At 45.5% G+C, this 27,701-nt stretch overlaps 1 protein-coding gene across 1 annotated transcript; it reads right to left on the minus strand.

Moving 5' to 3' along the window:
* Positions 1-228: 228 nt before the first annotated feature.
* NTMT2 (N-terminal Xaa-Pro-Lys N-methyltransferase 2) lies at positions 229-27,701 on the minus strand. The gene is made up of 4 exons (XM_073358099.1): positions 27,548-27,701; positions 17,647-17,822; positions 3,824-4,073; positions 229-503 (listed from the first exon to the last, which is right to left on the minus strand). The coding sequence occupies exons 1-4, from the start codon at positions 27,699-27,701 to the stop codon at positions 229-231; spliced, it is 855 nt and encodes a 284-aa protein (XP_073214200.1).

Consider the following 27,701-nt stretch of genomic DNA (forward strand, 5'->3'; position numbering starts at 1 on the left):
GAAGATGTGAAGACGAGGCAGCCTGGTTTGGGGAGCAGGGTAGTTCCCAGCATGCCCTGGCTCAGGTGCAGCTACTCTCATGATCATTTGGAGGGAGCAGAGCCCTGTAGCTATAGCAGTAGAGCTATCCTACTAGTGGGATTTTAGGAGACATTTCTCTGCTTCCTCTCATCACAAGTCCTGGGCATCAGTCATGTTTCAGGGGCTTCACATCTACACATCCCCCCTTCAGGGTACGCCAGGGTTCTTCTGCATGGCCAACATCCAGACTGGGACACACTGCTCAGGGAAGCGCTCCTGCCTCTCCTGCTGCAGGATGGTGAGTCCGCTTTTCTCAACAAGGCTCCGGAGGATGCTCAGGTCTCGGATCACACTGCTGTCCAATGGGTCCAGGATACAGCCTTCCCGGGCCACGTTGTCCTTGAGAATGACAACGCCGTTATCCTTCAAGCCATTTTGACACCGGATAAGAAACTCCAAGAGATCTTTATCGGTCAGGTATCCTATAGGTGAAGAGACAGAAATGGGTTGTGGTTCACCATTCCAGTGCATCTGATTGGACTCCTCTCAGCTGGGGCTTGACTTCATCAGCTTATTTATACTCCACTTATTTGACGCAAAGTAACTAACAGAAGTGTTTCTCAGGGTGAGAGCAGGAGACTGGGACTCATAGGACACCGGGTTTTCTTCCTTATACCAGCACTCTTTTGCTGGTATAAGCTGCATCTACACTAGGAAGGTTTGGTATAGCAATGCCACCAAACCTTTTCTAATGTAGACTAGGCCTTAGAGTCTCAGATGTTGTGTCTTGGGAGCAGGCCATTGGGTCAACATGCCATTGGAGGTGTTTTTAAAGAGTTAATCGTTCACACGCAAGGGTGCACCAAATGCACTGAAATCACCCAACCATTAAATCTATGAGATGATCTGAAACAGGTCACTTCCCATTCCATAAACATGAATCAATGTGATTAAACCTATTTCATTTTGTTTCATTTAGCAAAACTTCTCATTAAAAGGCTCACAGTCATGCCATGTTCCTATTTAGAATGAAGATGATCTAGATTCCCTGCCCCATGAGCCACTTTGTTCTCCCTACAGCTTTAATTTCTTAACTTTGCTCAGATTTGGGATGGGACATGGTAGCTAGCATGTTAATGTCCCAGGCTTGTGCTTTTGATTTGGCCCTAAGCAGTTAAGGACACCCTTGAATTTGCCATTTTCTTGTTGCACTCAGCTGCCAGCAGGGGCACTTGAAGCTGGACGATCCAAAGAGTTTGGACAACCTTCCTGCCGCTTTATTTCACACACAGCAGGTATTTGAGAAGCCTGACACCCTGTCCTCTTTTCCTGGCAAGCACGGTTCACTCCACAGCATTTGCAGGTAAGATAATAACACAGTCACTTGTGTTATAGGTACAGCTGATAGAGCCAGCTATACTTAAGTTAGCCTAAGAGTTTCCATTATAAGACCCTGTTTTCAGTTGCTTCTAACTTTGCCAAACTTAACCATTTGGGTTAAAATATTCCATGTCATGTGTCTGCCACAGAGTGAATTTTTTTTAAGTTTCTGCAAAAATGGTTCAGCCATTTCCAAAACCAAATTTAGGGAAAAATCTGATGTTTTTCCCATGTTAAAAAATGTGTACAAATGTTTCGTTACACAGTTCTAATGCCCCCATGCTGTGAACTAGAGTCACAGGGTTTTTTTTATAGATTCATAGAGATTCCAAAGCCACAAGGGACCATTGTGGTCATCTTGTCTGACCTTCAGTATAACACAGGCCAGAGACCTTCCCTAAAATAATTCCTAGAGCAGATCCATTAGAAAAAACACCCAATTCTGATGTAAAAATGATCAGTGATGGAGAATCCACCATGACTCTTGGTAAAGCCACACTGCTGCACTGACCAGGAATCAAACTCAGCTCAATGGGTTGGAAGGCGGCTATACACTCAACTATACCACCACCTGAACTGGCCCCTTTAATGGAATTCAGACCATAGCATGAGCCCCTTTAAGGGAGAGGGCCTCAGTCCTGTGACTGAATAGGTGTGCCCTGGCTAGGGCTGATTACAGGGCAGGGTAGCACCTGGGGTCAGAAGACATATAAGGAGGCTTGAGAGCCAGGAAGGAGAGAGAGGCCAGAAGTAGGCTCCTGGGTGGTGGGAACTCCAGAGCCCCAGGGAGTGCTCCTGTGGCCATTGTCCTGTATAAGGGGCAGGGAACTAGGAGAGAACAGAGGATGAAGGAAGCCAAGGGCCTGCAGAGCAGTAGTGGGGACTTACCTGCAATCTCTGTGAGTGCTGGGGTGAAGGAAGGCCTAGAGGGCCCTGTGGTTTCAGTCCCATACACAGAGCAAGGAAAGAACCCAGATGGGGTGTGAGCCCTTCCCTAACCCCAGGGTGGCTGCCGTTTGCATTGTTGCTTTGTTTGAGTCTTTGAACTCCATTAGGGGATGATAGGGACAAACCCAGGAACCCTCCCCTTGAAAGAAGATTGGGGACTGAGGGAGAAGTAAGTGACAAAAGGCGGCAGAGCCAGAGGTGTTTGGAGTTACAATATGGGTCTTTGCTATATGCCTTTGAGACATGTATAATGATAAATTACTCCATGACAAGGGTGTTCTCAGCCCAAGGGAGTGTTGGGAGTGGGGTGACCAGATAGCAAGTGTGAAAAACCGGGACAGGTGTGGGAAGTAATAGGTGCCTATATAAGAGAAAGCCCCAAATATCGGGACTGTCCCTATAAAATTGGGACATCTGGTCACCCTAGTTGGGAGGGAAACTGAGGCCAGGTGTCTGCAGGGCACCTTCCTTCCTTGCGAGGGCGCTTGAGGAGGGCCTAGCCTAATACCACCAGGAACTTGAAATTTGGCAGCTAAATTCTTTGCAGAGTTCATCTGCACTGAACCTGCTCCATCCTCGACCTGTCCCCCTCACTCCTCCCCTCAGCTGATCTGTCTCCTAAGTAAACCCACACACACGTTGTGGAACTAACGTGACATTTTCTACAATCCCATTGTTCACTCTGCAGGAGTATTCTGACAGCTAAATCTTAACAGTAGATTTAAGCATACATTTAATCTCTGCAAAACACGATGTGTTTAAACAGAGGCAATACAGGCATGGTTGAGTTCTGACCACCCAAAGGATTGAATCCTACGGGGAAAATGTATTCCCTTCCCTGACCCTGTGTCTGTCTGGTATATTTTGATTGTAAGCTCTTCAGGGCAGAAAACATCTAATGCACGGTGTTTGTACAGCACCTAGCACAATGGAGCTCCATTTTGCTTGTCCTTAGGCACTACCATAATAAACATGATAACCAGACTATGATGTGCCATACCAACAGTGACTGAGCATGCTCCTTTCCAAGGCTGCAGAGGTGCAACAGTATTTTCCTGCAGTTGCTCCTCCTGGCAGCTGGGGACTGCTATGGTGCACTAGAACTGAAAACAACAAAATTGTATCTGCTATCAAATATCAGGGGGTAGCCATGTTAGTCTGCATCCACAAAAAAACAAGGAGTCCAAGGGCTCCTTAAAAGACATGGAGAGAAATGCATCAGATGAAGTGGGTTCTAGCCCATGAAAGCTTATGCCCAAATAAATCTGTTAGTCTTTAAGGTGCCACCGGACTCCTTGTTTTTGTATCTTCTGTGTTCTCAATGCCGCACCTTGCCAGTGCCTATGCCCAGGCAATCTTAATTCAGGCATTTCCTAACTTTTGAGTACCTGACTTTGCAACCTCAACATTCTTTGAACATGTATTTTAATGCAATATATGGATGGTTCATTAAATATATAAATGGTGAACTAACCTGAAACCCACTGTATCCAGATGACATCATATTTTTGGGGGGCTGGAGTGAATTCCTGGAGGCTGTAGCAATAGTACATCTTTACTCTGTCCTTCTTGCCCTGTAAATAGTTCTGGGCCTCAGCCAGGAAATTCTCCATCATATCCACCAGTTCCACGCTCTTGAAAACTGGCAAGAGGACATGCTTAGTGACCCGTCCAATCCCAGAACCACAGTCGAGGGCATGCTCTGTGCCAGCTTTTCCAGGACCCTGTGGAGTACAAGAAAACCATTTAAAAGCCAGAAATAGCACCACCAGGAGGATCGCTGGATCACTCAATTAGTCCATCAAATCCACTTTCTTGCCTCCATCATAATTTTATACTTGACACTGAAAAGGAAACGCTGCATTGTGCACATAGTTGGTTTTGCAGTGCTGTACAGAATTTGATGGTAATGTCAGCACAGAAGGAAATTCTCCCCTGTCCCCTGCTGCAATCAGCTTACAGTCTAATGTATGAGCTCTGACTAAGCTTAACATGCAAACCTAAAAATATCATTACCAGACAGAAAATTATCCAGATGATTAACTCTGTGATCCCCAGTGGCAGGGAGTTTCACAGGTGGCCTGCATTTACTGGTCATTAACTTCCTGGCATGCCTTTTTGGTTTTGGTCCGTGGGACAGGGTCTTGTACTAAACTCTTAACTTGAATGGCTCTATCAAGTTCCCCTGTGGGGGCTTGTCTACATTATAGCACTTTATCATGTTCAGGCATGATTGGGAAGAATCAAGTTAGCTGACAAGATTGGCCACAAATGACCATCAACAGGATATTTACAGTGTTGTGGTAGCTGTGTTAGTCCCAGGATATTAGAGAAACAAGGTGGATGAGGTAATATCTTTTATTGGACCAATTTCTGCTGGTGAAAGAGACATGCTTTCAAGTCCTGTGTAGCTCAAAAGCTTGTCTTTTTCATCAACCAAAGATGGTCCAATAAAATATATTACCTCATCCACCTTGTCCATCAACAGGATAGTAAAATGTTGGAGGGGGCCATGTCTCCCTCCAGTCGCTATGCCCCTGCCTTGGGAAAAATCACCCAACCTGTCTGTGCTCAGTTTACCCATCTGTAGGTAACCATATTTGCATACAGCCTAGAAATGCTGGAAGGCCTAATTAAGGAATGTTTAAGTGACATGTCCCTGACAATAGACTAGAACTTGGGACCTCCTAAATCCCAGCCCTGTGCTCATTCCTACAAAGCAGGGAGTCTTTTGCCTGGCACAATGGTGAACATAAAGTTTTCACAAGTCCTTAGTTTTCCGAAAACATTCACCCATTTCATAAAGTCCTTGCAAGTTCAGTTCTCATCTATTCACACCTACCCATCCACCAAAACCAACCTGTCACAAAACCAACCGACCCCATGGTCCTCTGAAGACAACTAAATCTTAACAGTAGATTTAAGCATACGTTTAATCTCTGCAAAACACGGTGTGTTTAAACAAAGGCAATACAGGCATGGTTGAATTCTGACCACCCAAAGGATTGAATCATATGGGGAAAATGTATTCCCCCCCATAAGGTACATAGAATTCAAAAATGGACAAATTGATTTTGCTGAACATTTTTTAAAAAACATCATCTCTGTACAGAGATTGGACATGATCAATCTCAGCACCACAGGTATGTGTATGAGAAAGTAACAATGAGCTGCTGAAAAAGGATGTTTCTAATTGATGTGTTTCTTGCTTAATTATAGCAGCAGCTTCTATTCTAGCTATACATGGGCTCTTAAGAACCTGCTGTTTTGCTGTAAAATGGGAATTTTAGCAGTGTGCAGGCATTAACTGTGAGACTGGAACTCCTCCAACTTAATTTGTCTTTAAAGAAAACACATTGGAGACAAATGTAAACACCTTCTCCCCTCTCCTATGTAAGTCAGTGTTGAAACGAAAGCTAAGGGCCAAGGTCATCCCTGCTGTAACTCCATACCTTTCAAAAAAAGATACATCAAGGAAGGATTTGGCTCTATCTGCTTATTAAACAACCTCCTTCAACAAGACTAAGAATAAATCATGTCAGAGGCTTGTATATCATCACTTCTTGGGCCCCCTTTCAATGATTAATTCAGCAGATTATTACGGTCAAAGGACAGTCCCAAGGACGACATCATGGCTATAAATATACTGGCTGTGCATCTAGTTACATGAGGTAGCTGTAGAATAAACACAGAGGCCTGGAAAGATCTCAGCCACTCACTCTACTGGTCCTGCTTTGTCCATTTCTGAAGATTAATCTGACCTTACTTGCAAGAGTGTGTGTCTGCCCTGCACAAGGTAAACCCAAAATTTTCCACAGGAAAAATCCCTGTTTTCCAACCAGTTCTAGCATAGCTTTTTACTGATGCATTCATCAGAACAGATCTAATTTTTCATAGAATCATAGAAGATTAGGGTTGGAAGAGACCTCAGGAGGTCATTTAGTCCAACCCCCTGCTCAAAGCAGGGCCAAGACCAACTAAACCATCCCAGCCAGGGCTTTGTCAAGTTGGGCCTTAAAAAACTCAAAAGATGGAGATTCCACCACCTCCCTAGGTAACCCATTCAAGTGCTTCGCCACCCTCCTAGTGAAATAGTGTTTCCTAATATTCCACCTAGACCTCCCCCACTGCAACTTGAGATCATTGCTCCTTGTTCTGTCATCTGCCACCACTGAGAACAGCCTAGCTCCATCCTCTTTGGAACCCCCCTTCAGGTAGCTGAAGGCTGCTATCAAATCCCCCCCTCACTCTTCTCTTCTGCAGACTAAATAAACCCAGTTCCCTCAGCCTTTCCTCATAAGTCATGTGTCCCAGCCCCCTAATAATTTTTGTTGCCTTCCTCTGAACTCTCTCCAATTTGTCCACATCCTTTCTGTAGTGGGGGGCTCAAAACTGGATGCCATACTCCAGATATGGCATCACCAGTGCCGAATAGAGGGGAATAATCACTTCCCTCGATCGGCTGGCAATGCTCCTACTAATGCGGCCCAATATGCTGTTAGTTTTCTTAGCAACAAGGGCACACTGTTGACTCATATCCAGCTTCTCGTCCACTGTAATCCCCAGGCCCTATTCTGCCAAACTGCCACTTAGCCAGTCGGTCCCCAGCCTGTAAGGACTTGCTAATCGGCCACATGGAAATTCACATCAGAGAAGTCAGGGTCACAAAACTCCTTCCTTAGGCTGCCTCTTATCTCGGTTTCCTTGTAAGGGCACTGTCTCATCCTCTGTAAATGTATCTACTAATTTACATACTATTAGATATTGCCCATGCACCTAGTGTACAGCATGTAAATGAACATGACAAATGTTCTTTGGCTAATTAAGAATGTTCTGGGCCTGTGGAGAATGCCTGATCCATGAACTCTTCACTAGCCAAAGAACATTAGTCATTATTCATTTTTGGCTTCCCAGTGCAATATCAAAAACCAAAACATTCTGATTGAAAATGGCACCACACTGCCTCCTGGGAGTTGTAGTTTGGATACCTTATGCTCCCATTGTCTGTTAGGCAGAGCTGTCTGGCCAGATTTCATCTCTCACGATGCACCATGGCCAGGAGCTCCCTATGAGGCACCCGCTTCCCTCAGTGAGAGGGGAGAAAGTGGTGTATCATGGAAGATGTAGTCGCACCTGGAAGGCCCACCTATTGGGGAGAATGTGAGCTTGAACCACCCCTGAACTACAGTTCCCATGAGCCATTGCAACTCCATTTTTAATCAAAATATTTTGCTTTTCAGCTGAAATTATCTGAATTTCAGGTGCCCTGTATTTTAATGAAAAATCAAAATTTTCCACAGAGAGCAGACACTTTTCTGCAAAAAAAAAAAACCCCTTACTTGAGTTGAAAACCCAATTTTCCATTGTCAAACAGTTTTGCCAGACAGGCTTTTGATCAGCCTTGCTTTAGGATTGTTTGAATGGAAAACACTCTACTGGTTGGTTCCCTCATTCCGTCTCGTCCCCTAAGCTGCTATCCTGTAGGAGATGTACATATTCAAAAGCTCTGGCAAGTAGCAGAATGAGGTGCTCATGGAGCTTCCTAGGGTCATGGCAGTATAAAATTAGTCTCTCTGGGGCACTGCCCTAGTGGGGCTCTGGACTCTTGCCATACCCAGTTACCACCATGGGGTTACTCCAGTACAAGCCACACCCTCTTAGTCCTTGTTGTGAGTCCTGCCCTTGTGGGCCCTGCTTGGTTGATGGGTGGGGGGGAAAGCAAAGATGCAGGTTCAACACAAAACAAGCCCCTCCTGAGATCAATGAAAAGCAGAAATGGTAGAGGCACCACCTTACTTCAGAGGTGCCTGGGTAGCCGCCTCAGTCTTTACCTATCGGGTTTGCCCCTGAAGTTCACTGGGCTCCTTGCAGAGCTGGGGGCGTTTCTGGAGTGAAGGTTCTTCCTGCTGTTTCAGGAGCTACTCCAGCCGCTCCCTTCTCAGGGCTTCCCCCTTGCAGATTGCAGCTTCCTGTTCAGGAAGGACAGGCAGGGCAGAAAAGGTGGGGGAGTAGCACTGTATGTAAGGGAGCAGTATGACTGCTCAGAGCTCCGGTACGAAACTGTAGAAAAACCTGAGTGTCTCTGGATTAAGTTTAGAAGTGTGTGCAACAAGAGTGATGTAGTGGTGGGAGTCTGCTATAGACCACCGGACCAGGGGGATGAGGTAGATGAGGCTTTCTTCTGGCAGCTCACGGAAGCTACTAGATCACATGCCCTGATTCTCATGGGTGACTTTAATTTTCCTGATATCTGCTGGATATTGCTGCTGGAGAGCAATACAGCGGTGCATAGACAATCCAGGAAGTTTTTGGAAAGCGTAGGGGACAATTTCCTGGCGCAAGTGCTAGAGGAGCCAACTAGGGGGGGCGCTTTTCTTGACCTGCTGCTCACAAACCGGGTAGAATTAGTGGGGGAAGCAAAAGTGGATGGGAATCTGGGAGGCAGTGACCATGAGTTGGTTGAGTTCAGGATCCTGACACAGGGAAGAAAGGTAAGCAGCAGGATACGGACCCTGGACTTCAGGAAAGCAGACTTCGACTCCCTCAGGGAACGGATGGCCAGGATCCCCTGGGGGACTAACTTGAAGGGGAAAGGAGTCCAGGAGAGCTGCCTGTATTTCAAGGAATCCCTGTTGAGGTTACAGGGACAAACCATCCCGATGAATCGAAAGAATAGTAAATATGGCAGGCGACCAGCTTGGCTTAATGGTGAAATCCTAGCGGATCTTAAACATAAAGAAGCTTACAAGAAGTGGAAGGTTGGACATATGACCAGGGAAGAGTATAAAAATATTGCTCGGGCATGTAGGAATGATATCAGGAGGGTCAAATCGCACCTGGAGCTGCAGCTAGCAAGAGATGTCAAGAGTAACAAGAAGGGTTTCTTCAGGTATGTTGGCAACAAGAAGAAAGCCAAGGAAAGTGTGGGCCCCTTACTGAATGAGGGAGGCAACCTAGTGACAGAGGATGTGGAAAAAAGCTAATGTACTCAATGCTTTTTTTGCCTCTGTTTTCACTAACAAGGTCAGCTCCCAGACTGCTGCGCTGGGCATCACAAAATGGGGAAGAGATGGCCAGCCCTCTGTGGAGATAGAGGTGGTTAGGGACTATTTAGAAAAGCTGGACGTGCACAAGTCCATGGGGCCGGACGAGTTGCATCCGAGAGTGCTGAAGGAATTGGCAGCTGTGATTGCAGAGCCATTGGCCATTATCTTTGAAAACTCGTGGCGAACGGGGGAAGTCCCGGATGACTGGAAAAAGGCTAATGTAGTGCCAATCTTTAAAAAAGGGAAGAAGGAGGATCCAGGGAACTACAGGCCAGTCAGCCTCACCTCAGTCCCTGGAAAAATCATGGAGCAGGTCCTCAAAGAATCAATCCTGAAGCACTTGCATGAGAGGAAAGTGATCAGGAACAGCCAGCATGGATTCACCAAGGGAAGGTCATGCCTGACTAATCTAATTGCCTTCTATGATGAGATTACTGGTTCTGTGGATGAAGGGAAAGCAGTGGATGTATTGTTTCTTGACTTTAGCAAAGCTTTTGACACGGTCTCCCACAGTATTCTTGTCAGCAAGTTAAGGAAGTATGGGCTGGATGAATGCACTATAAGGTGGGTAGAAAGCTGGCTAGATTGTCGGGCTCAACGGGTAGTGATCAATGGCTCCATGTCTAGTTGGCAGCCGGTATCAAGTGGAGTGCCCCAAGGGTCGGTCCTGGGGCCAGTTTTGTTCAATGTCTTCATAAATGATCTGGAGGATGGTGTGGATTGCACTCTCAGCAAATTTGCGGATGATACTAAACTGGGAGGAGTGGTAGATACGCTGGAGGGGAGGGATAGGATACAGAAGGACCTAGACAAATTGGAGGATTGGGCCAAAAGAAATCTGATGAGGTTCAATAAGGGTAAGTGCAGGGTCCTGCACTTAGGGTGGAAGAATCAAATGCACCGCTACAGACTAGGGACTGAACGGCTAGGCAGCAGTTCTGCGGAAAAGGACCTAGGGGTGACAGTGGACGAGAAGCTGGATATGAGTCAGCAGTGTGCCCTTGTTGCCAAGAAGGCCAATGGCATTTTGGGATGTATAAGTAGGGGCATAGCGAGCAGATCGAGGGACGTGATCGTTCCCCTCTATTCGACATTGGTGAGGCCTCATCTGGAGTACTGTGTCCAGTTTTGGGCCCCACACTACAAGAAGGATGTGGATAAATTGGAGAGAGTCCAGCGAAGGGCAACAAAAATGATTAGGGGTCTAGAACACATGACTTATGAGGAGAGGCTGAGGGAGCTGGGATTGTTTAGCCTGCAGAAGAGAAGAATGAGGGGGGATTTGATAGCTGCTTTCAACTACCTGAAAGGGGGTTCCAAAGAGGATGGCTCTAGACTGTTCTCAATGGTAGCAGATGACAGAACGAGGAGTAATGGTCTCAAGTTGCAGTGGGGGAGGTTTAGATTGGATATTAGGAAAAACTTTTTCACTAAGAGGGTGGTGAAACACTGGAATGCGTTACCTAGGGAGGTGGTAGAATCTCCTTCCTTAGAGGTTTTTAAGGTCAGGCTTGACAAAGCCCTGGCTGGGATGATTTAACTGGGAATTGGTCCTGCTTCGAGCAGGGGGTTGGACTACATGACCTTCAGGGGTCCCTTCCAACCCTGATATTCTATGATTCTATGATTCCTCCTTTTTAAAGCTTTCCTGCTTCCCATGCATGATTGACAGGGTTACCTTAGTGCACAGAGCTTCCCAAGCCCCTTCTCTGTTAGTGCAGAGTTTATACAGCCCATCACAGGCAGCCATGGCAGAGGCTCATGGCGTCGCTGCTCAAGGCTTTGGAGGAGTGGAAAGGAATGCAAAGAAGGGCAGTGGCAGAGAAGGGATTAGAACACAGGAACTTTTCCATTACTGCTTCCTGTCTCAGAGGGAAAGCTGCAGGTGAGGAGGGAGGCACTAGAGTTGGTTTAAAAAAAAAAAGTTATTTTTCCACAAAAAAAATAATAAAGTTTGTATTTTAAAAAAAAATTGCAATGCAAATTTGTTGACAAACACAAAATTAAAAAGGGAAAATAATTCACTAATCAAAAAATATTTTTGATAAAAATTTTCAGTGTTCAGACACCAAAAACTTTACTGAGAATTGAAAACTTTTATGGCAAAATATTCAATTTCCATTTTGTCATCTAACAACTGGAAAACTTCAACCCAAATGAAAATTGTCCACACACACACAAAAAAAATCATTTTGGTCAAAAAGCCAATGTTAGTCAAAAAACATTCTGATGACAAGACTTTAGTCAGCTCTAGGAGTAATGGGATGCAGAGAGAAGGCAGAGGATTGGGCCATGAGTGTATTTGGGTTTGGATTCACTATACACCGAGTACTAGGCCAAACTATTTGACATTCATTGGATAATAAAATAATGACCATGCCCTATCCTTTGGTGTTCAGATCCAACAAATGAGCCAATAACATCATGTAGTGGTTAGTGGCCATCCCTCCCTGTCAGTCTCAGAGAGAGGCCATGCCCGCTCATTATGTTGTACCTATACATGCAATGCTCAATAAGAGAATTAGCAGTCTCAGGGCTCTGGTCCTCGGGCAGGGCAGAGAAGTAAGCAAAAGCAGGTCATCCGGCCTAAGATGGGTAGGCGGCCATCCCAGGAGTGGGACAACTGCAGGGGGACCCAGACCCACCCTACTCCACCCAGCCCAGGGCCCTGACAGTGGCAGAGGGTTCCACCACTGGGTCAGTAGCGATTCCACTGTAACACGCTGACCTAGACTCTGGCAACACAACCGGACTCTGGTGTCCCTGGGCTACTTCCTACTACCCCTCCTGAGTGTACCTCCATCTCCTGGGGTTCCTCTGTCCCCCCAGGGTACAAGTACAGTGGTAGTCCCAGTAGCTCCTCCGGGTACTGGTCAGTCAACAGTTCCAGCACCTCTTCTGGGTCCTCAGCACTGGAGAGCTCCAACTCAGGTGCAGGGCTCAGCATCAGGCAAGAAACATCTGCTTCCTTCTCCAGCTCTTGCATAACTAAGCAGCAGGGCCTGCCTTTTAAACTTCCTGTCCTGCCCCTCTGGTTCTGGTCGGGGGTGTGGCTTGCCTGGCTCCATCCACCAGTGGTGGAGAGTGGTTTCTCCCCAACACTCTCAGAGGGAGGCCACGCCCCCTCACTATACATGGTAATGGGCACGTTATAAATATCTGTGAGAAACGTGAAGATAAGATACAAAAATCCCTATTAGAACCTCTTGTCCCCATCCTGCAAATGGCTGCTTGTGTCTACAGAACATTTTCTAGCACCTTGTCCATTCTAATTTCAAAAGTCCAAGCAACAAAGCTTCCGCTACTTCCCTTGGGAAGTTATTACACAGCCTAACACTGTCGGAAAGACTTTTCTGATATTCAGCCTATATGTTCCCATTCTTACTTTCATCCCATTATCTCCACGTTATACCCTATGTACCTTGCTAAATAATCCCTCTCTCTTAGCAAGTCTCCCTTTAGTCATTACTTGGTCAAGCTAATCTCTTTTATCCTCGTATACCCTTTCTTCCAAACCACCCTGATAATTCTTATCAGCACTGTTTGAATACTGTTTATTGGTTATATTATTTGATGAAGTGCAGGGCACCTTACTGACTAATGAACTCATTGTATATTTTCTTCTATTACCCAACCAATGGTAGTTTTGTTCCTCTTCTCTGAACTCACTTCGTTTTGTCAATATTTTGCTGGTAACCAACTGTCCAGAAGTCAGTGCAATATTCCAGCTGCATTAGCACCAGAGCTATACAAAAAGAATTATTATCTCTTTACCCCATTACATTATGCCTTCATATAAGCAGACGGAAATGTAGATTTTTTTTTCAGTCGTATCGTCTTGTAAATTCATCTGTAATTTATTGGCTGCTTTCCCCATAGGTCTCTCTTGGTATTACTGTCTCCCAGATTTCTCCCTCCCATTAAGTATGAGTCTCTTGGTTTATTTTTATCCACCTGTATTAGCGCATTTTGTACATTTTATTTTGTCTCACTTCTTTACTTCGTGTGCAAGCTCTTGGGGAAGGGACCAACTTTTAGTTCTGTGTTTATACAGCACCTAGCACAAGGGGCCCCTAGGTGCTACTGTAATACAAGTAACTAATAGTAGTAATAGTTCAACAAGGAAATATCCAAGAATACTGAGGAAATAATACATACACCTTTAAAACAAAAAGCTGGGGATGAATTCTCTATCTCTCAGACAACCTATAAAGCATTAGGCTGGGGCTTCTGCTGGGATATACCAGAATGCCATAGTATTTATATTTTGGGCTTATCATTAGCCTTTTTTAACCTCAGGGAGCCATTTAGTGGATGGAAATAACACAGAATCCTAAAAATCAGGACTTGACATATCAAAAGCTTCCTAGTTCTTAAATCTCAACCTTAAAAATGGCTCCTGGGCATTAAAAAAAGCCTGTGAAATGTGTTAGAGCAAATCAACACACAAATGCAAGCACTAGAGGCTGCAGAGCACTAGCAAGGGAGATGACCTTGCCTGTAATGTAAAAGGGAGAGGGCTATTACGTGCAGTGTCTACTGTGACCAGCTCTATTTGAAGGGTTTCCCAAGCTAAGCTGGAACTAGATATAACACTTACAGTCCTATTCTTTGCATACTCAAGCAAGCATCAGCATCAGCAAAACCAGGCAGCTGGTCCGTGGTGATGCAAGTAATGGTTGATCAATTATGCTGGTTCCTGGATATTTACATAGGCTGGCCACACAAAGTGTGTGGTCTATTGCAGGAATTTTCAAGAATTGTGGCCTATTCAGGTTTGGACTTCACTCCTTCATTCACCTCTGTGGTCAGATGTTTGGCTGCATCTGTGTGTTCCCCCTGTGTGCTGCTCCAGCCCAGACAGATGGCACAGCAGACTTCAGGCGAACCGCCCAATGACCACAAGATCCGTTAAGGCATGAAGGCATCCAGCCAGGCTTATTGTTGATAAAGCATGATACTAGTATCCCACAGACTCTACCAGACCACTAATAAATGTATGCCTGTAGTGAGGCGGTGTGGTGCCCCACCACCCCAAAGAGGGAAGAACCTCCCCAGACACCAAAGTGGGTGGAGCCAGTGGATCCTGCACCCGCCCCCTAGAGGTCAAGGCGCAGGACAGGAAGTATAAAAGCCCAACCCCAGAGCTCACTTGGGTGGCAGCCGCCGGAGAGGCCAGGTGCCTGTGGCCTGGCTCCGGCTTGGGAGACCCTGGCAATCCGCGGCTGACCCAAGGACTGGCTGGACCAGCCAATGCCTAATGCCGACCAGTGCACAGAGGAGCTGCCAAGCCTACCCCTCGCCAGCTACCCAGAGGAGCTGCCAAGCCTACCCCTTGCCAGCTACCTGGAGGAACCCATGGTGCTGGAACCCTCTGAGGATACCACCCTGACCCAGGTACCCTACGAGGGGGAGTCCAGAAGTAGCCCGGGGGCAGCCGACCCTAGTCTGGCTGCAGCGCTGCCAGAGCCAATGTCAGTGTGTTGTGGCCAGGATCCCCACTGACACAGCAGCAGGCCTTCTGTCGCTGCTAGGGCCCCAGGCTGGGATGCAGTGGAATGGGTGGGCCTGCGACCCCCTGCCACACACCTCGTGGGTGGCAGTCTCCCCCTCTCCCTGGTTGCTCAAAGCCAGGAGCCTGGGATTTGCTGTTGAACTATTTGCTCAGTCCCTGTCTGAGGGCCTGAGCCTGTGACTATTTGTTTGCTGCCAGCCCTGACCCAGGGCTGGGGCTTATATTGTACTGCTTGCTCAGTCCCTGCCTGAAGGACTGAGCCATAGACTGGGTATTCCCCAACCCAGCAGAGAGGGTGTAGCAAGGACGTGTGGTGCCCCACCACGCCGCAGAGGGACGAGCCCCGGCCGAGTCCCCTTACAATGCCCATAACAATGGACCAGCTCAGTGAACGGCGGGACTTTCCGTTCCTTCCTGGCACAGCTGGACTTCAAATGCAGGGGTTCTTGGCTCCCAGGACTGTAAGCAGTAAACTGGAGTGCACGGCCTCTCAGCCAAAGTATGATGCTACCCTCAGTGCAAAGCAGCAGAGACTTTAAAATACAAGGGACTTGTTAGTCATCAGATTTTATGCTGATCAGAGACAGAACAAACCCACTGCAACACCACCCAGAATGAGAAGACTGAAATGAAAAATTATTTTGCTACTCTCGATCGCAATTTTATGACCATTGGTTAGACGCTTATTTAATATGAAGGAGCACAACTAACTATATAAGTGCAGCATGGTCTAGTGGATTGGGCAGTGGTGTGGGAGTCAGGAGACTTGGGTTTGATTTCTGGTACTGATCTCCTCTGTGACCTTGGGCAAATCGCTTCCTCCCATCCCTTGCCTCTTTAGGGAAGGGAGTATTTCTTATTGTGTGTTTGTACAGCACCTAACACCCTGAGGTCCTGATCTGTTTTGGGACCTCTAGGTGCTAGTGTACTACTCCTAATAATTAATAATTTATTATTATTACTAATACATATTTACCAGTTCAGGCAATTCTATTGCACTGACATATTCCCCCAGTAGTTTCTATTGGATACAATATTCTTCCTCAATTCCTGCCCTACATTGCTATGTAGTGTTGTTCTGTGTTGTTAAAATACCACCACTTTCCATCCCAATATATTTAAACCTGATAAAGGAACATACTACTTTATAGAAACCCTAATTAACTCATGGATCTCATTGCCCCAAGATATCACTGAGGCCGAAAGCTTAGCAGGTTGCACAAACGTTTAAGACATGGGTATGGATAATGAACACATCCCCAGCGAGGTGCTTTGGAAAAATCCCCCCTTGACGCCCATCTGCATCTTTAAGCACCTACATATCTTTAAAAATCTGGCCCTAAGTGACTGAGGTTAGGAAAAAAAATTCTCTATGGGCAGCTTATTCCATGTTTGCCTAATAGAGGGTGGGATGCGGCACACCCCTATCCCAATCAGGAAATCGCTAACAAGCTCCTCTGGGCTCAACCAGTACTAAATAGGTGCATCTTCAGAGGACAGGACAAGGAGTAATGGTCTCAAGTTGCAGTGGGGGAGGTTTAGATTGGATATTAGGAAAAACTTTTTCACTAGGAGGGTGGTGAAACACTGGAATGCGTTACCTCGGGAGGTGGTAGAATCTCCTTCCTTAGAAGTTTTTAAGGTCAGGCTTGACAAAGCCCTGGCTGGGATGATTTAGTTGGGGATTGGTCCTGCTTTGAGCAGGGGGTTGGACTAGAGGACCTCCTGAGGTCCCTTCCAACCCTGATATTCTACGATTCTATGATTCTCTGCCATGTGTAGGAAATGAGCTTAAAAGAGAGAATCTGTCACAGGAAAGGGTGGTAACCAGAGGAAGGCAGCTGGGCCTCAGAGGCAGCAATGCTTGCAACAGAGCTGCCAGGAGGAAGATGGCTTGCAAACCTCTGCCACACGCAAGGGCCCTCCAGATCAGGTACAAGCCAACTACAACAGGGAGAGGTTGGAGATAAGCCCTGACCTAGGGTTTAACTACTTCACCTTCATTGACAAGCCAGACCTCTATAGACTCATAGACTTTAAAGTCAGAACGGACCATCATGATCATCTAGTCTGGCCTCCTACACATTGCAGGCCACAGAACCTCACCCATCCACTCCTGTAACAGACTCCTAACCTCTGGCTGAGTTACCGAAGTCCTTAAATCATGGTTTAAAGATCTCAAATTACAGAGAATCCACTATTTACACTAGTTTAAACCTGCAAGTAGCCGTGCCCCATGCTGGAGAGACTAATTTGAACGATTTGGAAAGCAAGTGTCCCGTAATTGGAAAGACTTTTAAGAGAGAAGGGTCTCTGAAAAAGCCCTGGACCTAAAAAGGCCCAGCCTATCATGTGGGATGTCTCACAACTTCTTCAGAAACATTTAGAAACAGACTCTGAGAGAGGCAGGGTAGTGGGCTAGCTGGAATATTAGTCTGATTTGGTATATTATGTCCACTTTACAGAACGGACCAGGTCTGACCTTGTAGCATTTACACAGGTGAAACTCCTACTGAAGCCAGTGAGACTTTTGCCTATGTACGGCCCCAATCCTACAAATAGAACCACCCCATAACCTCTGTGGAACTCTGGGGTTCTGTGCAAGTGCTTGGGTCCACCTGCATGGCGTGTTTTGCAGGATCAGGCCCTAAGAGCTGAAGAAGGACTGGGCATGATGCAGGTGAATTATGAGACATGAGCCCTGCTTCTTGCCAAAGATTGGAGCGGATGACTTACCCCAATAAACTTTCTAAGAAATTCCCTGGAGGATTCAATGTCTGTACTGGACAGCTCGATGTAGTCTCCCATCATGCCCTCTTCTGTCGCTGGCACCTCCCGGTAGAAATGTTTGGCTCTGGCATAGAACTGCATCTCGCCGTTGATCACTTCGCTCGTTAAAGCATAAAGTTTCACTGCAAACAGAAAGTGTATTATTATTTATTTATAATGGGATACTCCATGGTCTGATTGGGTGTCTTATTGGTGTGTGTGTGCACGCATGTAAGATATTTGAATGTGGAAATAAACCAACAATTTGCAAAATTCTCTTCCTAATTAAAAGAATGATTAATTCTGGACTGGCTCCGGCAAGATGCTGAGGTCCATCAACTCGCATTAAAGTCAATGGGAATTGAGGCCGCTCAGCACCTTCCAGGGTCAGGGCCCATTTGTGTAAATACATCCCTACCTTCCCAGACGGCTCCATGTTAATTCAAAATTGTAGATTTCAGACTTGAGAGCAAACACACATGCAAATTAGACCCATAGAGGCTGTTTGCTACACAGCAGAACCGTGGGTCGCATTAACATTTGTGCAGTGCCACTTTTTAGACTATGGGTATGTCTACATGGCAATCAGAGGGATAACTGCGCACACATGGACCTACCTGAGCTAGCTTTGCTCGAGCTAGCTTGAATAGCAATAGCATTGAAGTCCCAACAGTATGAGCCAGTTGCTCAAGTACAGCCCGTGCTGCTGCGGTTTCACTTCTATTGTTGTTTGAGCTGCTTCGATCAAAGCTAGCTTGGGTATGGCTCCATGTGCTGCAGTCACACCTCTGATTGCAGTGTACAGGTACCCCGAGACGAAGCTAATTGGTTTGTATAGTCCAAGGCCCAGCACCCTGTGTAGTTGATTATAAGCGTGCAAAGTCTGTGCCAAGCAGGAGTAAAACGGTCCCACCGGTGTGACTGAGTGAAGAATTCTATGACTTTCTGTAATGTTTTCTTCCTGCTTGGCACCGGTGTTGGGGTTAATTGCACAGTCCGGCCCTAAAAAGGTGCAAGGTGGTAGCGCATCAATCCCTAAATTTTCATCTGCCACAGATCAAAAAGGAGGAGGGATGTGTAATTGATGAGGGTGACACAATAGGTGCTAGAGTTTGGAGTTTCTATTTTCATTGTTTAGTTTTTAAATGTTTGGGCTCTATATTACTACCACATGGTTTGCTGGTAACCAAGAATAGTAGCTTTGCAGCTGTCTAAGAAACATGAATTCTCAACTTGATATTTGATACTTTTCCCTTTTTTCTTTCCTTAACTGAGATCTGTGCTAAATGTTCTGGGTTTTTCGTACTTACCCTTTCTGAGTATTTGTAGGCGCTTACAATCTAAATAAAAGACAAGACAACAGACAGATACAGACAGACAGATAGGAATACGAGGAAACAATGAGATAACATTGATCAGCATGAGAGAAAGTAGTCTCTGCCTAAGCATTGTCAAGTTTTTTTTTGTAGGCATCAATGCAAAGGAGAGTTTTGAGGAGGGCTTTGAAGGCGGATAATGTAGCTTTTTCTTGCATGAAAAAGAGCTGTTCCCAAACATTCCTGTGAATGAAGACCCAATCACACGACTGCCTTTGAATAGCAAGTAACAAGGAGGTAGGGATGAATCTAATGCTGGTACAGATTTGGAACAAATACTCGTGAGCAGTTTGCAGTATGTGGCCAGGCCTACTATAGGTCGTGCATCTCCAATACATGTGCAGCACTGGAAGTGAGCAAGTGCCAAATGTCCATCTGGTTAGGTACCTTCAGCCACAGTGTAAACACAGATTTCCCTGTAGACTAAATAAATAAAATGAGGGAAAAGGAATGCAGTTTATGTAGCTTGCAACTGTTATGACTTTGTCTTCCATGTACTGCACCTTTATTGATAATAATTATTGCCTGGGCTTTGAACAGGCAAGTGAGACTGCACTGTGGAGGACCAGAGTAGACCACAACTCACGAATGAGCATGGACTGTATTTACTGAAGGCAAGGAGCCCAGTGGGGAATAAATGTGTGCTTGCCCATCCTGAGCACCAGAATGACATCCTGGAGGCAAATGAGGGAGGGGCAAAGGAAGTAAAATAGGGAATAATTACCACTAAAGACCACTCTGAGCAAAATAGTGCTCTTGGGTTACGTATTAGCAGCATGCCAGGGATATCCTTTATCCAACAAAAGCAGCATTACCAGCCCTTCTTGTCATCACCTGCTTAAGCTGACTGCCGAGCGGATACTATTAAAGCTTTAATCCATTACACATTTATGTTATGCCTGAGAAATTTATACCACAAGTGAGTGCTGAGCCCAGCAAGGGTCAAACCCAGGTTTGACACACTCCACTGGTTATTTTCCATATTCCAAAAAAACATTTCACTAAAGGAAGAAAAATCAAGGGAGTGGCAGTGGATCCCCTGCAAATCTTGACCATGGTGATTGTCAGACCCTGGGAAATAGAAGGCTCCACTGGCTGTCGTCCATTGCTGCAGGGACTGTTGCCCTTCTACTCCTGTATCCCCTTTCTCTGTATACTGCAGCCACTGCTGAGGCTAGTGGAACTGAGCCCCAGGATACTCGCTTTACAAGATCTCACTTAAGAGATTCCATTGAGGATTTCTAGAGCAATTTTATTGGGCTTATCAACAGACGGAGTTTCATATTCTGATGGATGGAAAGGAGAGGAATGAACATGCAGCTTGTGCTTCAGGGCTGAGGTTTGTGTGCAAGGGGCAGCCCATATTACTGTTCAGAGCAGTAACACTCAAAGTGTGACCCAAATGAAAGGGATCACATGGGAGTGACATGCTGCTCAGGATCTCAGATCTTTGGAGTCTGGCCCTGAATTTCTCATGGACCCTCAGCTACACACCACCCTCTGGCTTCCCCTCTCTACTGTCACCACATCCCAGAGGGGCACAGTTCATGGTTTTGCCCACTCATCAAGCCAACCAGGGGTCGTGTCAGATACATTCATGTCATGACTCCCATTGCAGCTAAACAGGAGAGAGACCAAATCTGACAATACCCACCGAGACCACAATAGAAGACTCAGACATAGATGTCGACATAAACTTCTCAGCCAAAAATGGCACTAAAAACTGTCCATTTCGATGTGGAGGGGTTCTCTGCAAAGAAGGCTGAAATGCTATCTGACATGAAAACAGATATTATGTGCTTGCAAGAGACACACGGCAAGGCAACAACACCAAACACTCCTGGCATGCATATAGCTGCGAACATCAAAAGCAACATTTATGCGGCACAATACTTTTATGTGACAAAAGACTGGTGGAAAAACACTGCTGTGAAGCACCATGGTACAAAAGCACTTATCATGGCAGCAATTTCTGTTTACAAACCACCAAGTGAACAGTTTGCATGGCCAACTGACCTTCCACTGCTGTAAAACCATGTCTTGTCCCAGCCGATTTCAACAGTCACATCATCTCGGGATTCCCCAACGAAGGGGGGGAAGTTGAGAAGGGGGTGGCAACTAACAAGTTGAGCTTGCTCTATGACTTCAAGGACAAATGTGCCTTCCAAAGCACTGGATGGAACAAGGGGTACAATCCCGATCTAGCTTTTGTGACCCCTGAAAATGCCGGCAACTTCAGAAGGGAGGTTATGGCAATGATAGACCAGCACAAGTGGCAATAGAGGCTGCAGTGCAACCCAAAAACAAAGTACCTGCCAAGATTCTACTTCAGAAAAGCTTCCTGGGAAAGCTTCACCTTTGAACTAATGTATCCATCTGTAGTACCACTCTGATACATGAGCACTATGGCGAACTTGTCTCCCTGGTGTGAAAGTGTGCCCAAAAGTACATCCCTAAGTGATGTTGGAGACTACATACACCTGGACTTTCAGAACAGGCAAGCCAACAATATAAGAGAGATTCAGAATTGTTTGACCTGGATCCATTCAGTGAAGAAACCAGTGAGCTTATGAGAGAGATTGGAAATGAGCAGCACAACCACTGAAGGGAGCTGATTGAAATGATAGCAAAAAAGAATGGGCCACCATTTGCAAGCTGAACCCCGATGCACAACAACCAAAGCGTGTTGCCATAGTCTCTCCCAACCAAGCTACACACCAACTCATCCCAACTCACAAACCAGCCCACAAAGCAAAGTATAAAACTAAACAATCAAGCAGGAACTTTGCTAACTCCTCAGACAACAAAGTCCACAATGAGCAGCAGCCATGAAAACCCTGAAAAGTGGAAAGCGGCTAGTCTCGATGGTATAGCTAATGAATCATTGCTACACTTTGGGACGAGAGCACAGAAGTGGCTATTTCACTTCTTTGTCGCTATGCAAGTGTTAACGCAGCCACCCAGGCTGTGGAGTCAGGCCAAAGGGGTTGCACTACTCAAACCACATAAAGACCCTAACCCTGCAAAGAGTTATTGCCCAATATCCTAATCTGCTCAACCTACAAACTATATGAGCAGATGATAATAGTTAGAATAGTGCTCATAGAGGAAGAGTAGCTGGCTGATGCCCAGGCTGGTTTCCAACCAGGATATTTATGCTGTGGCCAAGTTGCAAACCTACCTCAATACATTGAAAATGGCTTCAAAACCTGCAAAATTACAGAGGCTGTATTTGTTGATCTGTCAACTGCATATCACACTGTGAACCATCATGCACTGCTGTTGAAATTGGAAAGAAGAGCCAGATAGTCCTGGTCACCTCTTCCCTGCTCAAAAATCAACATTTCTTTGCCAAAATGGATGGTCATAAAAGTTGATGGCTAGCACAATGGGAGGGATTGCCCCAAGGTTCAGTGCTATCACCCTTGCTGTTTAATGTCCACCCAAATGACCAACCAGAATTCCCTGACATGCAAAGATTAATTCAGGCAGATGATCTTTGCATAACTTCCCAGGTGGAAAGATTTGATGACACTAAGCGCATTTTAACCGACTCCCTGAGTGTACCTGAAAAATACTGCTGTACTTGGTTCCTGAATGCTAAGCCTAGCAAGACACAAGTGTGCACCTTCCACCTGAAACACCACCAGGCCAAGGAAAACTGCAGATATCATGGGATGATACAATCCTTGAGCACTCTGGATATCTGGAGTACCCTGTGGTCACATTGGACAGAATGCTGACGTTCAAAGAGCACAAGAACCTGAAAAAGTGAGCTCCAGGAATTGTGCACTCCAGAAACTGGCCAACACAAATAGGACCCCAAAATACTCTGAGCAACCAGTCTTGCCCTGTGTTACTCAGCTGTGGAGTACTGTGCCCAGAATGGTCACACTTGAGCCATGTACACAGAATTGAAACAGAACTCAGTTGTACGATTGTCACATTGACCTTGAAACCAACTCCTACACTGTTGTATACTGTCTCACTGGGATTCCACTGCCATCAGTGAGATGGGATGCCTTCAGTAAAAAGGAGAGACAAAAACAGGTGCATGATCCAAGACACCCACTGTGTGGGCACATTCCTTCACCCAAGAGGCTAAATTCCAGGAAGAGCTTTGCCTTTGAAAATCCCTTACCCCCCCCCCCAAAAAAAACACCGTGGAAGGCTGCAGAGTAACAAAATGTCAGGAAATGCTAGTAACCTTGGAGAACCTGGTTTCTTCAGGACCCAAGCACTGATGTAGAGCAAAAACACTGGTGTATGCTAAACCAAGCAAGAGCAGGGGGGCAAAGAGTGGTGACAATATGACCAAGTGGAAGTGAGGAATGACCCCAAATGTGAATGTGGAGAGCCTAGGCAAACATTTGAACACTCCCTGATGTGATGTCCCCTGTCGATATCCTATATTCCCAAGGAACTATTCCAGATAAAAGGACAATACCAGGTCTTGGGTGCAGTTTTGGAGTGACAAGCTTTGATGATCAAACCAACCACAGCTCCTTTCATGTTAGTCCTCCCCTTCTGTGCATGTAGGGAAGGTCATAACCTACAATTTGATCAGGCTGATTGCTATAGAACAATTGATTAGAAGTGAATGAGGAAGTGTATTTACTGATCCAATGTTTTATTGCAGTGTAGCTGTAAAATGAGATCCAGCATCCAGGCCAGGATCTCAGGCCCCTTAGCCTCAGAGATGTGAAGGGCTGTAGCTGTTTTTCATGTGTAGAGTTTTCAGAGGTAAATAGCTTACCTAGTCATATAGCTACTTTTGGGGTGTGAGAAATGTTTCTAGTGAAGTAGCATTTTTCTATACATTCTTGGTCTCCAAGTTGAAGCTGCTGGCAAGGAGTCCAAGCAGCGATGGTTATGAAGTACTCACTAGAAAGCAGACTGAGATCAGAAATTCATTTTGTAAAGGTCACTGAACAGTTATCAGATGTTAATGATTTGTAGTCAGTACCAACATGGTCTGGATGCAAAGTGGTGGCCAAGAGATGAATTCCAAGCCTGTGAGCTAAACCAATGAACGTTTACCTAAACTTTTTGCCGTTGCAAAGTCCAAATTGGCACTCCTATTCTTTTCTTAGGTATCAATTTAGGAGTTTCTTTCCCAAACTTCTGAAGGGCCCTTGCTCTGATCAAAGAAATGGTAGCAACCTAGTGTTGGAGGCATTCCTGCTCTCAGACATAATATCTCATATTTCTTAGCTGTGGGGTTCAGTCTTCTAAAATTGTGTGATGGGAACAGAAGTTTGCATTTGTGAGCCTGTCTTTGTGACTCAAACCGATTTCTGTGAGACAGAGAACCAGTTCAGTTGTGTCCATTCAGCTGAGCCCCCACTTTAAAATGCATCATGTGGCCAATGCTTGGTGCATCAGTTTTAAACACACATTTGAGAACCCTGGGTGAATTTTACCCCTGTGTAGCAGACGGGCACAAGACTAGGGGCCACTTAAGCCCTTTTTTGTCCAAAGGTAAAGTTCATCCCCAAAGAACCAATTTTACATAGAGACCTGGGGCTCATGGTCCAGAATATTTAGCCCTACAAACTGACAGCATTCTGTTTTCTTTGCAGTGGATCATACTTCCTCAGCACCAGGGGGTGCTGGAGCAATTTGTATAGTAGGAGTACTGAGAGCCATTGAACCAAGCTGTAAACTCTGTATATGATGGAAACCACTTCAAGCCAGGGGGTGCTGCAGCACCCCTAGTTCCAGCACCTATGCTCAGCATTAAGGCCCCGATCCAGCAAAACACTTAAGTATTTTCATAAATGTAAGTATCTGAGTAGTTCCATTGAAGTCCACAGGTCTGCTCATGTGCTTCACGTTATACACTCACTTAAGTGCATTGCTAAGTTGGGGCCTAAATTCACTCCCATAACGTATTTATACAAAGAAAAAAGTGCTATTTTTGGCTGGAAAAATGGCATGTTGATTTCTTGTAAATTGGCTAGACACTGAATACGCTCAGCTCACATGTAACACTAGGGTGAGATTCTATGCTGCACCTCTCTGAGGTCCAGAACAGGACATATAGCCCAGGGTGAATGACGGCTAACTTTAAACCAACTTTGCACCTTCCTGACCCTAGGCTGCTCTAACCTTGAAATGGGACTACTTGTGCAAAGCTAGGTGCATGCTTAAGGCCTTGCTAAATCAGGGGCTTTGTCATGTTGTGTAATATTGAGGTTAAAGAAGAGAGACCTGGATCTAACCACAGATGCTGTGACTCAGACTTAGACGTTTTACATGGGGTGCTATGTTCTCCATGGAACTGAACTTGAAACAGTAATACTATCCTGGCTTTTGGGGCTGCCACATGCTTCCCAGCCCACCACTCATCTCCTTGCTCAGAGACACAGCAGAAAGAGTTGCTAAATTGGACAAACTGACAGTAAATTGACAAATTGGAAAGGGGTTAGAAAAGAGCTAGAAGATTGATTCAGGGACTAGGAAAGCTGCTTTACAGTGAAAAACAAAAGGAGCTCCATCTATTTAGCATAACTAAGGCCTGGTCTACACTGGGCCGTGGGGGAATCGATCTAAGATACGCAACTTTAGCTACGAGAATAGCGTAGCTGAAGTCGAAGTATCTTAGATCGACTTAGAATCACTTACTTCGCGTCCTCGCGGCGCAGGATTGACAGCCGCCGCTCCCCCGTCGACTCAGCTTCCGCCTCTCGCTGTGGTGGAGTTCTGGAGTCGACGGTAGAGCGATCAGGGATCCGATCCGGCAGGTAGGGTAGGCATGGCCTAAGAGGTGATTTGGTCAGTCTGCAGATATATTTGTGGGGAGAAGATACCTGATGGCAGAGAGCTCTTCAGCTTAGCAGACAAAGGGATAACCAACCCGACAGCTGGACACTGACGCTAGACAACCAGCTAGACACGATACTGGAAACAAGGCACAATTTTTTTTAACAGTGAGGGTAATTAATCATTTGAACAACTTACCTAGGGACCGGGTGGATTCTCCCATCACTTGATAACTTTAAATCAAGAGGTTGCCCTTCTAAAATATATGTTGCAGGAATCACTGTGTGAAACCCTGTGGCCTGTGCTATACAGGAACTCAAACTATTATTTTGGACAACTAAACAGTCAGAACAATCAGTGCTATACAGGAACTCAAACTATTATTTTGGACAACTAAACAGTCAGAAATTTGGCTGAGTTTCTAATACCTTGCACTTATTTTCAGAACAAAGGGAAGGACTAGCATTGTAATGGACTTTTAGGAATTATGTAAGGCTATAACTAAGAAGATCTTTCTTTTTTATTGAGATTCCCCACAACATTCTTACCCATTCCCTCTCATCCTCTCAGAATGACTAGGGTGAAGTGAATTTATCTTCTATGGGACACTTCAGATGGTTGCACATTTTGTTTGTCTGTTTAGCAGCTCTATAGAAATAGTGCAAAACACAGAACTACCTCCACTCTCTGAGACCTATAAATGCCTTGATCTTTAACAGAATTCCCCCTGGTGTCAATGGCAGGTGCACATGTTCAGCAAAGGTGATCTGTTGCCTGTGAATGTGGAGGAAGCCCTCAAGAACAAATGCCCTGCCAATAAGATAAACAAGATGTGACCTTAAAGGTTCTTTCCATCTCTAACTGATGTGATTCTAACATTAAGCATAGCCTGCAGTATGCAGCTGGCAAAGTGACCATCTTAAAATAATACAGTCCTAAGTCAAAACCTGGCTTCTTTTTGATTGTCATCAGGACAATTGTGGCTTTTTGGAATTGGAGTAGGACATCCTAAACCTTACATATTCGGGGCCAGACATTTCAGTAGAGCTCAGATCCTATTTCAGCACTATTTCCTAAAAAAGTAGCTCGGCACTTAGCATTCAGCAGCTCCTGTCGAAATCTGGCCATAAATTAACACTTCCTTCCAGAAGTACTTTGAAACTAAATAAATAATTGGATTGAGTGAATTGTGGGAGAGATTTAGGATAGCAAACTCTTGATAACAGACCCACCCAGCATTGTTTCGCAAGCACCTTTCCACTCTGCAAAGCAAGACTTGGATCAAAGATACGGACATCTGGAAAGACAACAAATATGGACATTTGACAGCCAGAAAGCAAAGCATGTCTGCTCCGTTTTTTTTTTCTCTCTCTCTCTCTTTCGCACTCACACACAATGCAGCTTCTCATCCTTAAACTCACAACACATTTTTTATTTTAACTGTAAATGGAAAAAAATAGCATTAACTGCATCTGCAAGCAAAGTAGATCTCATCTGCCAATCCATCTATTTCTGTGGTGCTTATCATTGTGGCACCAAGATACAATAAACTGTGATGCCAGATCAGTGGTAGCTGAAGGATAGAACAGACTGGCTTGTATAGCACCTTATTGTCTGTGCTAAGGCTTAGCAGAGCTATTTATCATTATTATCAATTTATTTGTATTCTGGTAGCTTGCACAATGCACTAGGCACTGTCCACAGACAGACACACACAGAGAACTCACCGAGGGGAAGCCGCTCCAGCAGGTAGAGGTAACTCTGAAAGAAATCACTTCGTATGGCCTTGTGCAGGATAAAAGACATGCTGTGCCGACAGAGCTCCTCGTCCGTCTTGCGCCAGCGTGACTTAAAGGCTAAATGGGCTCCCTTACCATCCAT

This window comes from Lepidochelys kempii, chromosome 8 (assembly GCF_965140265.1).
Source record: "Lepidochelys kempii isolate rLepKem1 chromosome 8, rLepKem1.hap2, whole genome shotgun sequence".
Classification (NCBI taxonomy): domain Eukaryota; kingdom Metazoa; phylum Chordata; order Testudines; family Cheloniidae; genus Lepidochelys; species Lepidochelys kempii.

Excerpts from the sequence above, each read along its gene's own strand:
- NTMT2 (XM_073358099.1), bottom strand. The coding sequence starts at position 27,701 with ATGGATGGTAAGGGAGCCCATTTAGCCTTTAAGTCACGCTGGCGCAAG. Across the intron at positions 4,074-17,646 it reads TTCTTAGAAAGTTTATTGGG|GGTCCTGGAAAAGCTGGCAC; the intron begins GTAAGTCATCCG and ends TGTACTCCACAG. Across the intron at positions 504-3,823 it reads CTGGATACAGTGGGTTTCAG|GATACCTGACCGATAAAGAT; the intron begins GTTAGTTCACCA and ends CTTCACCTATAG.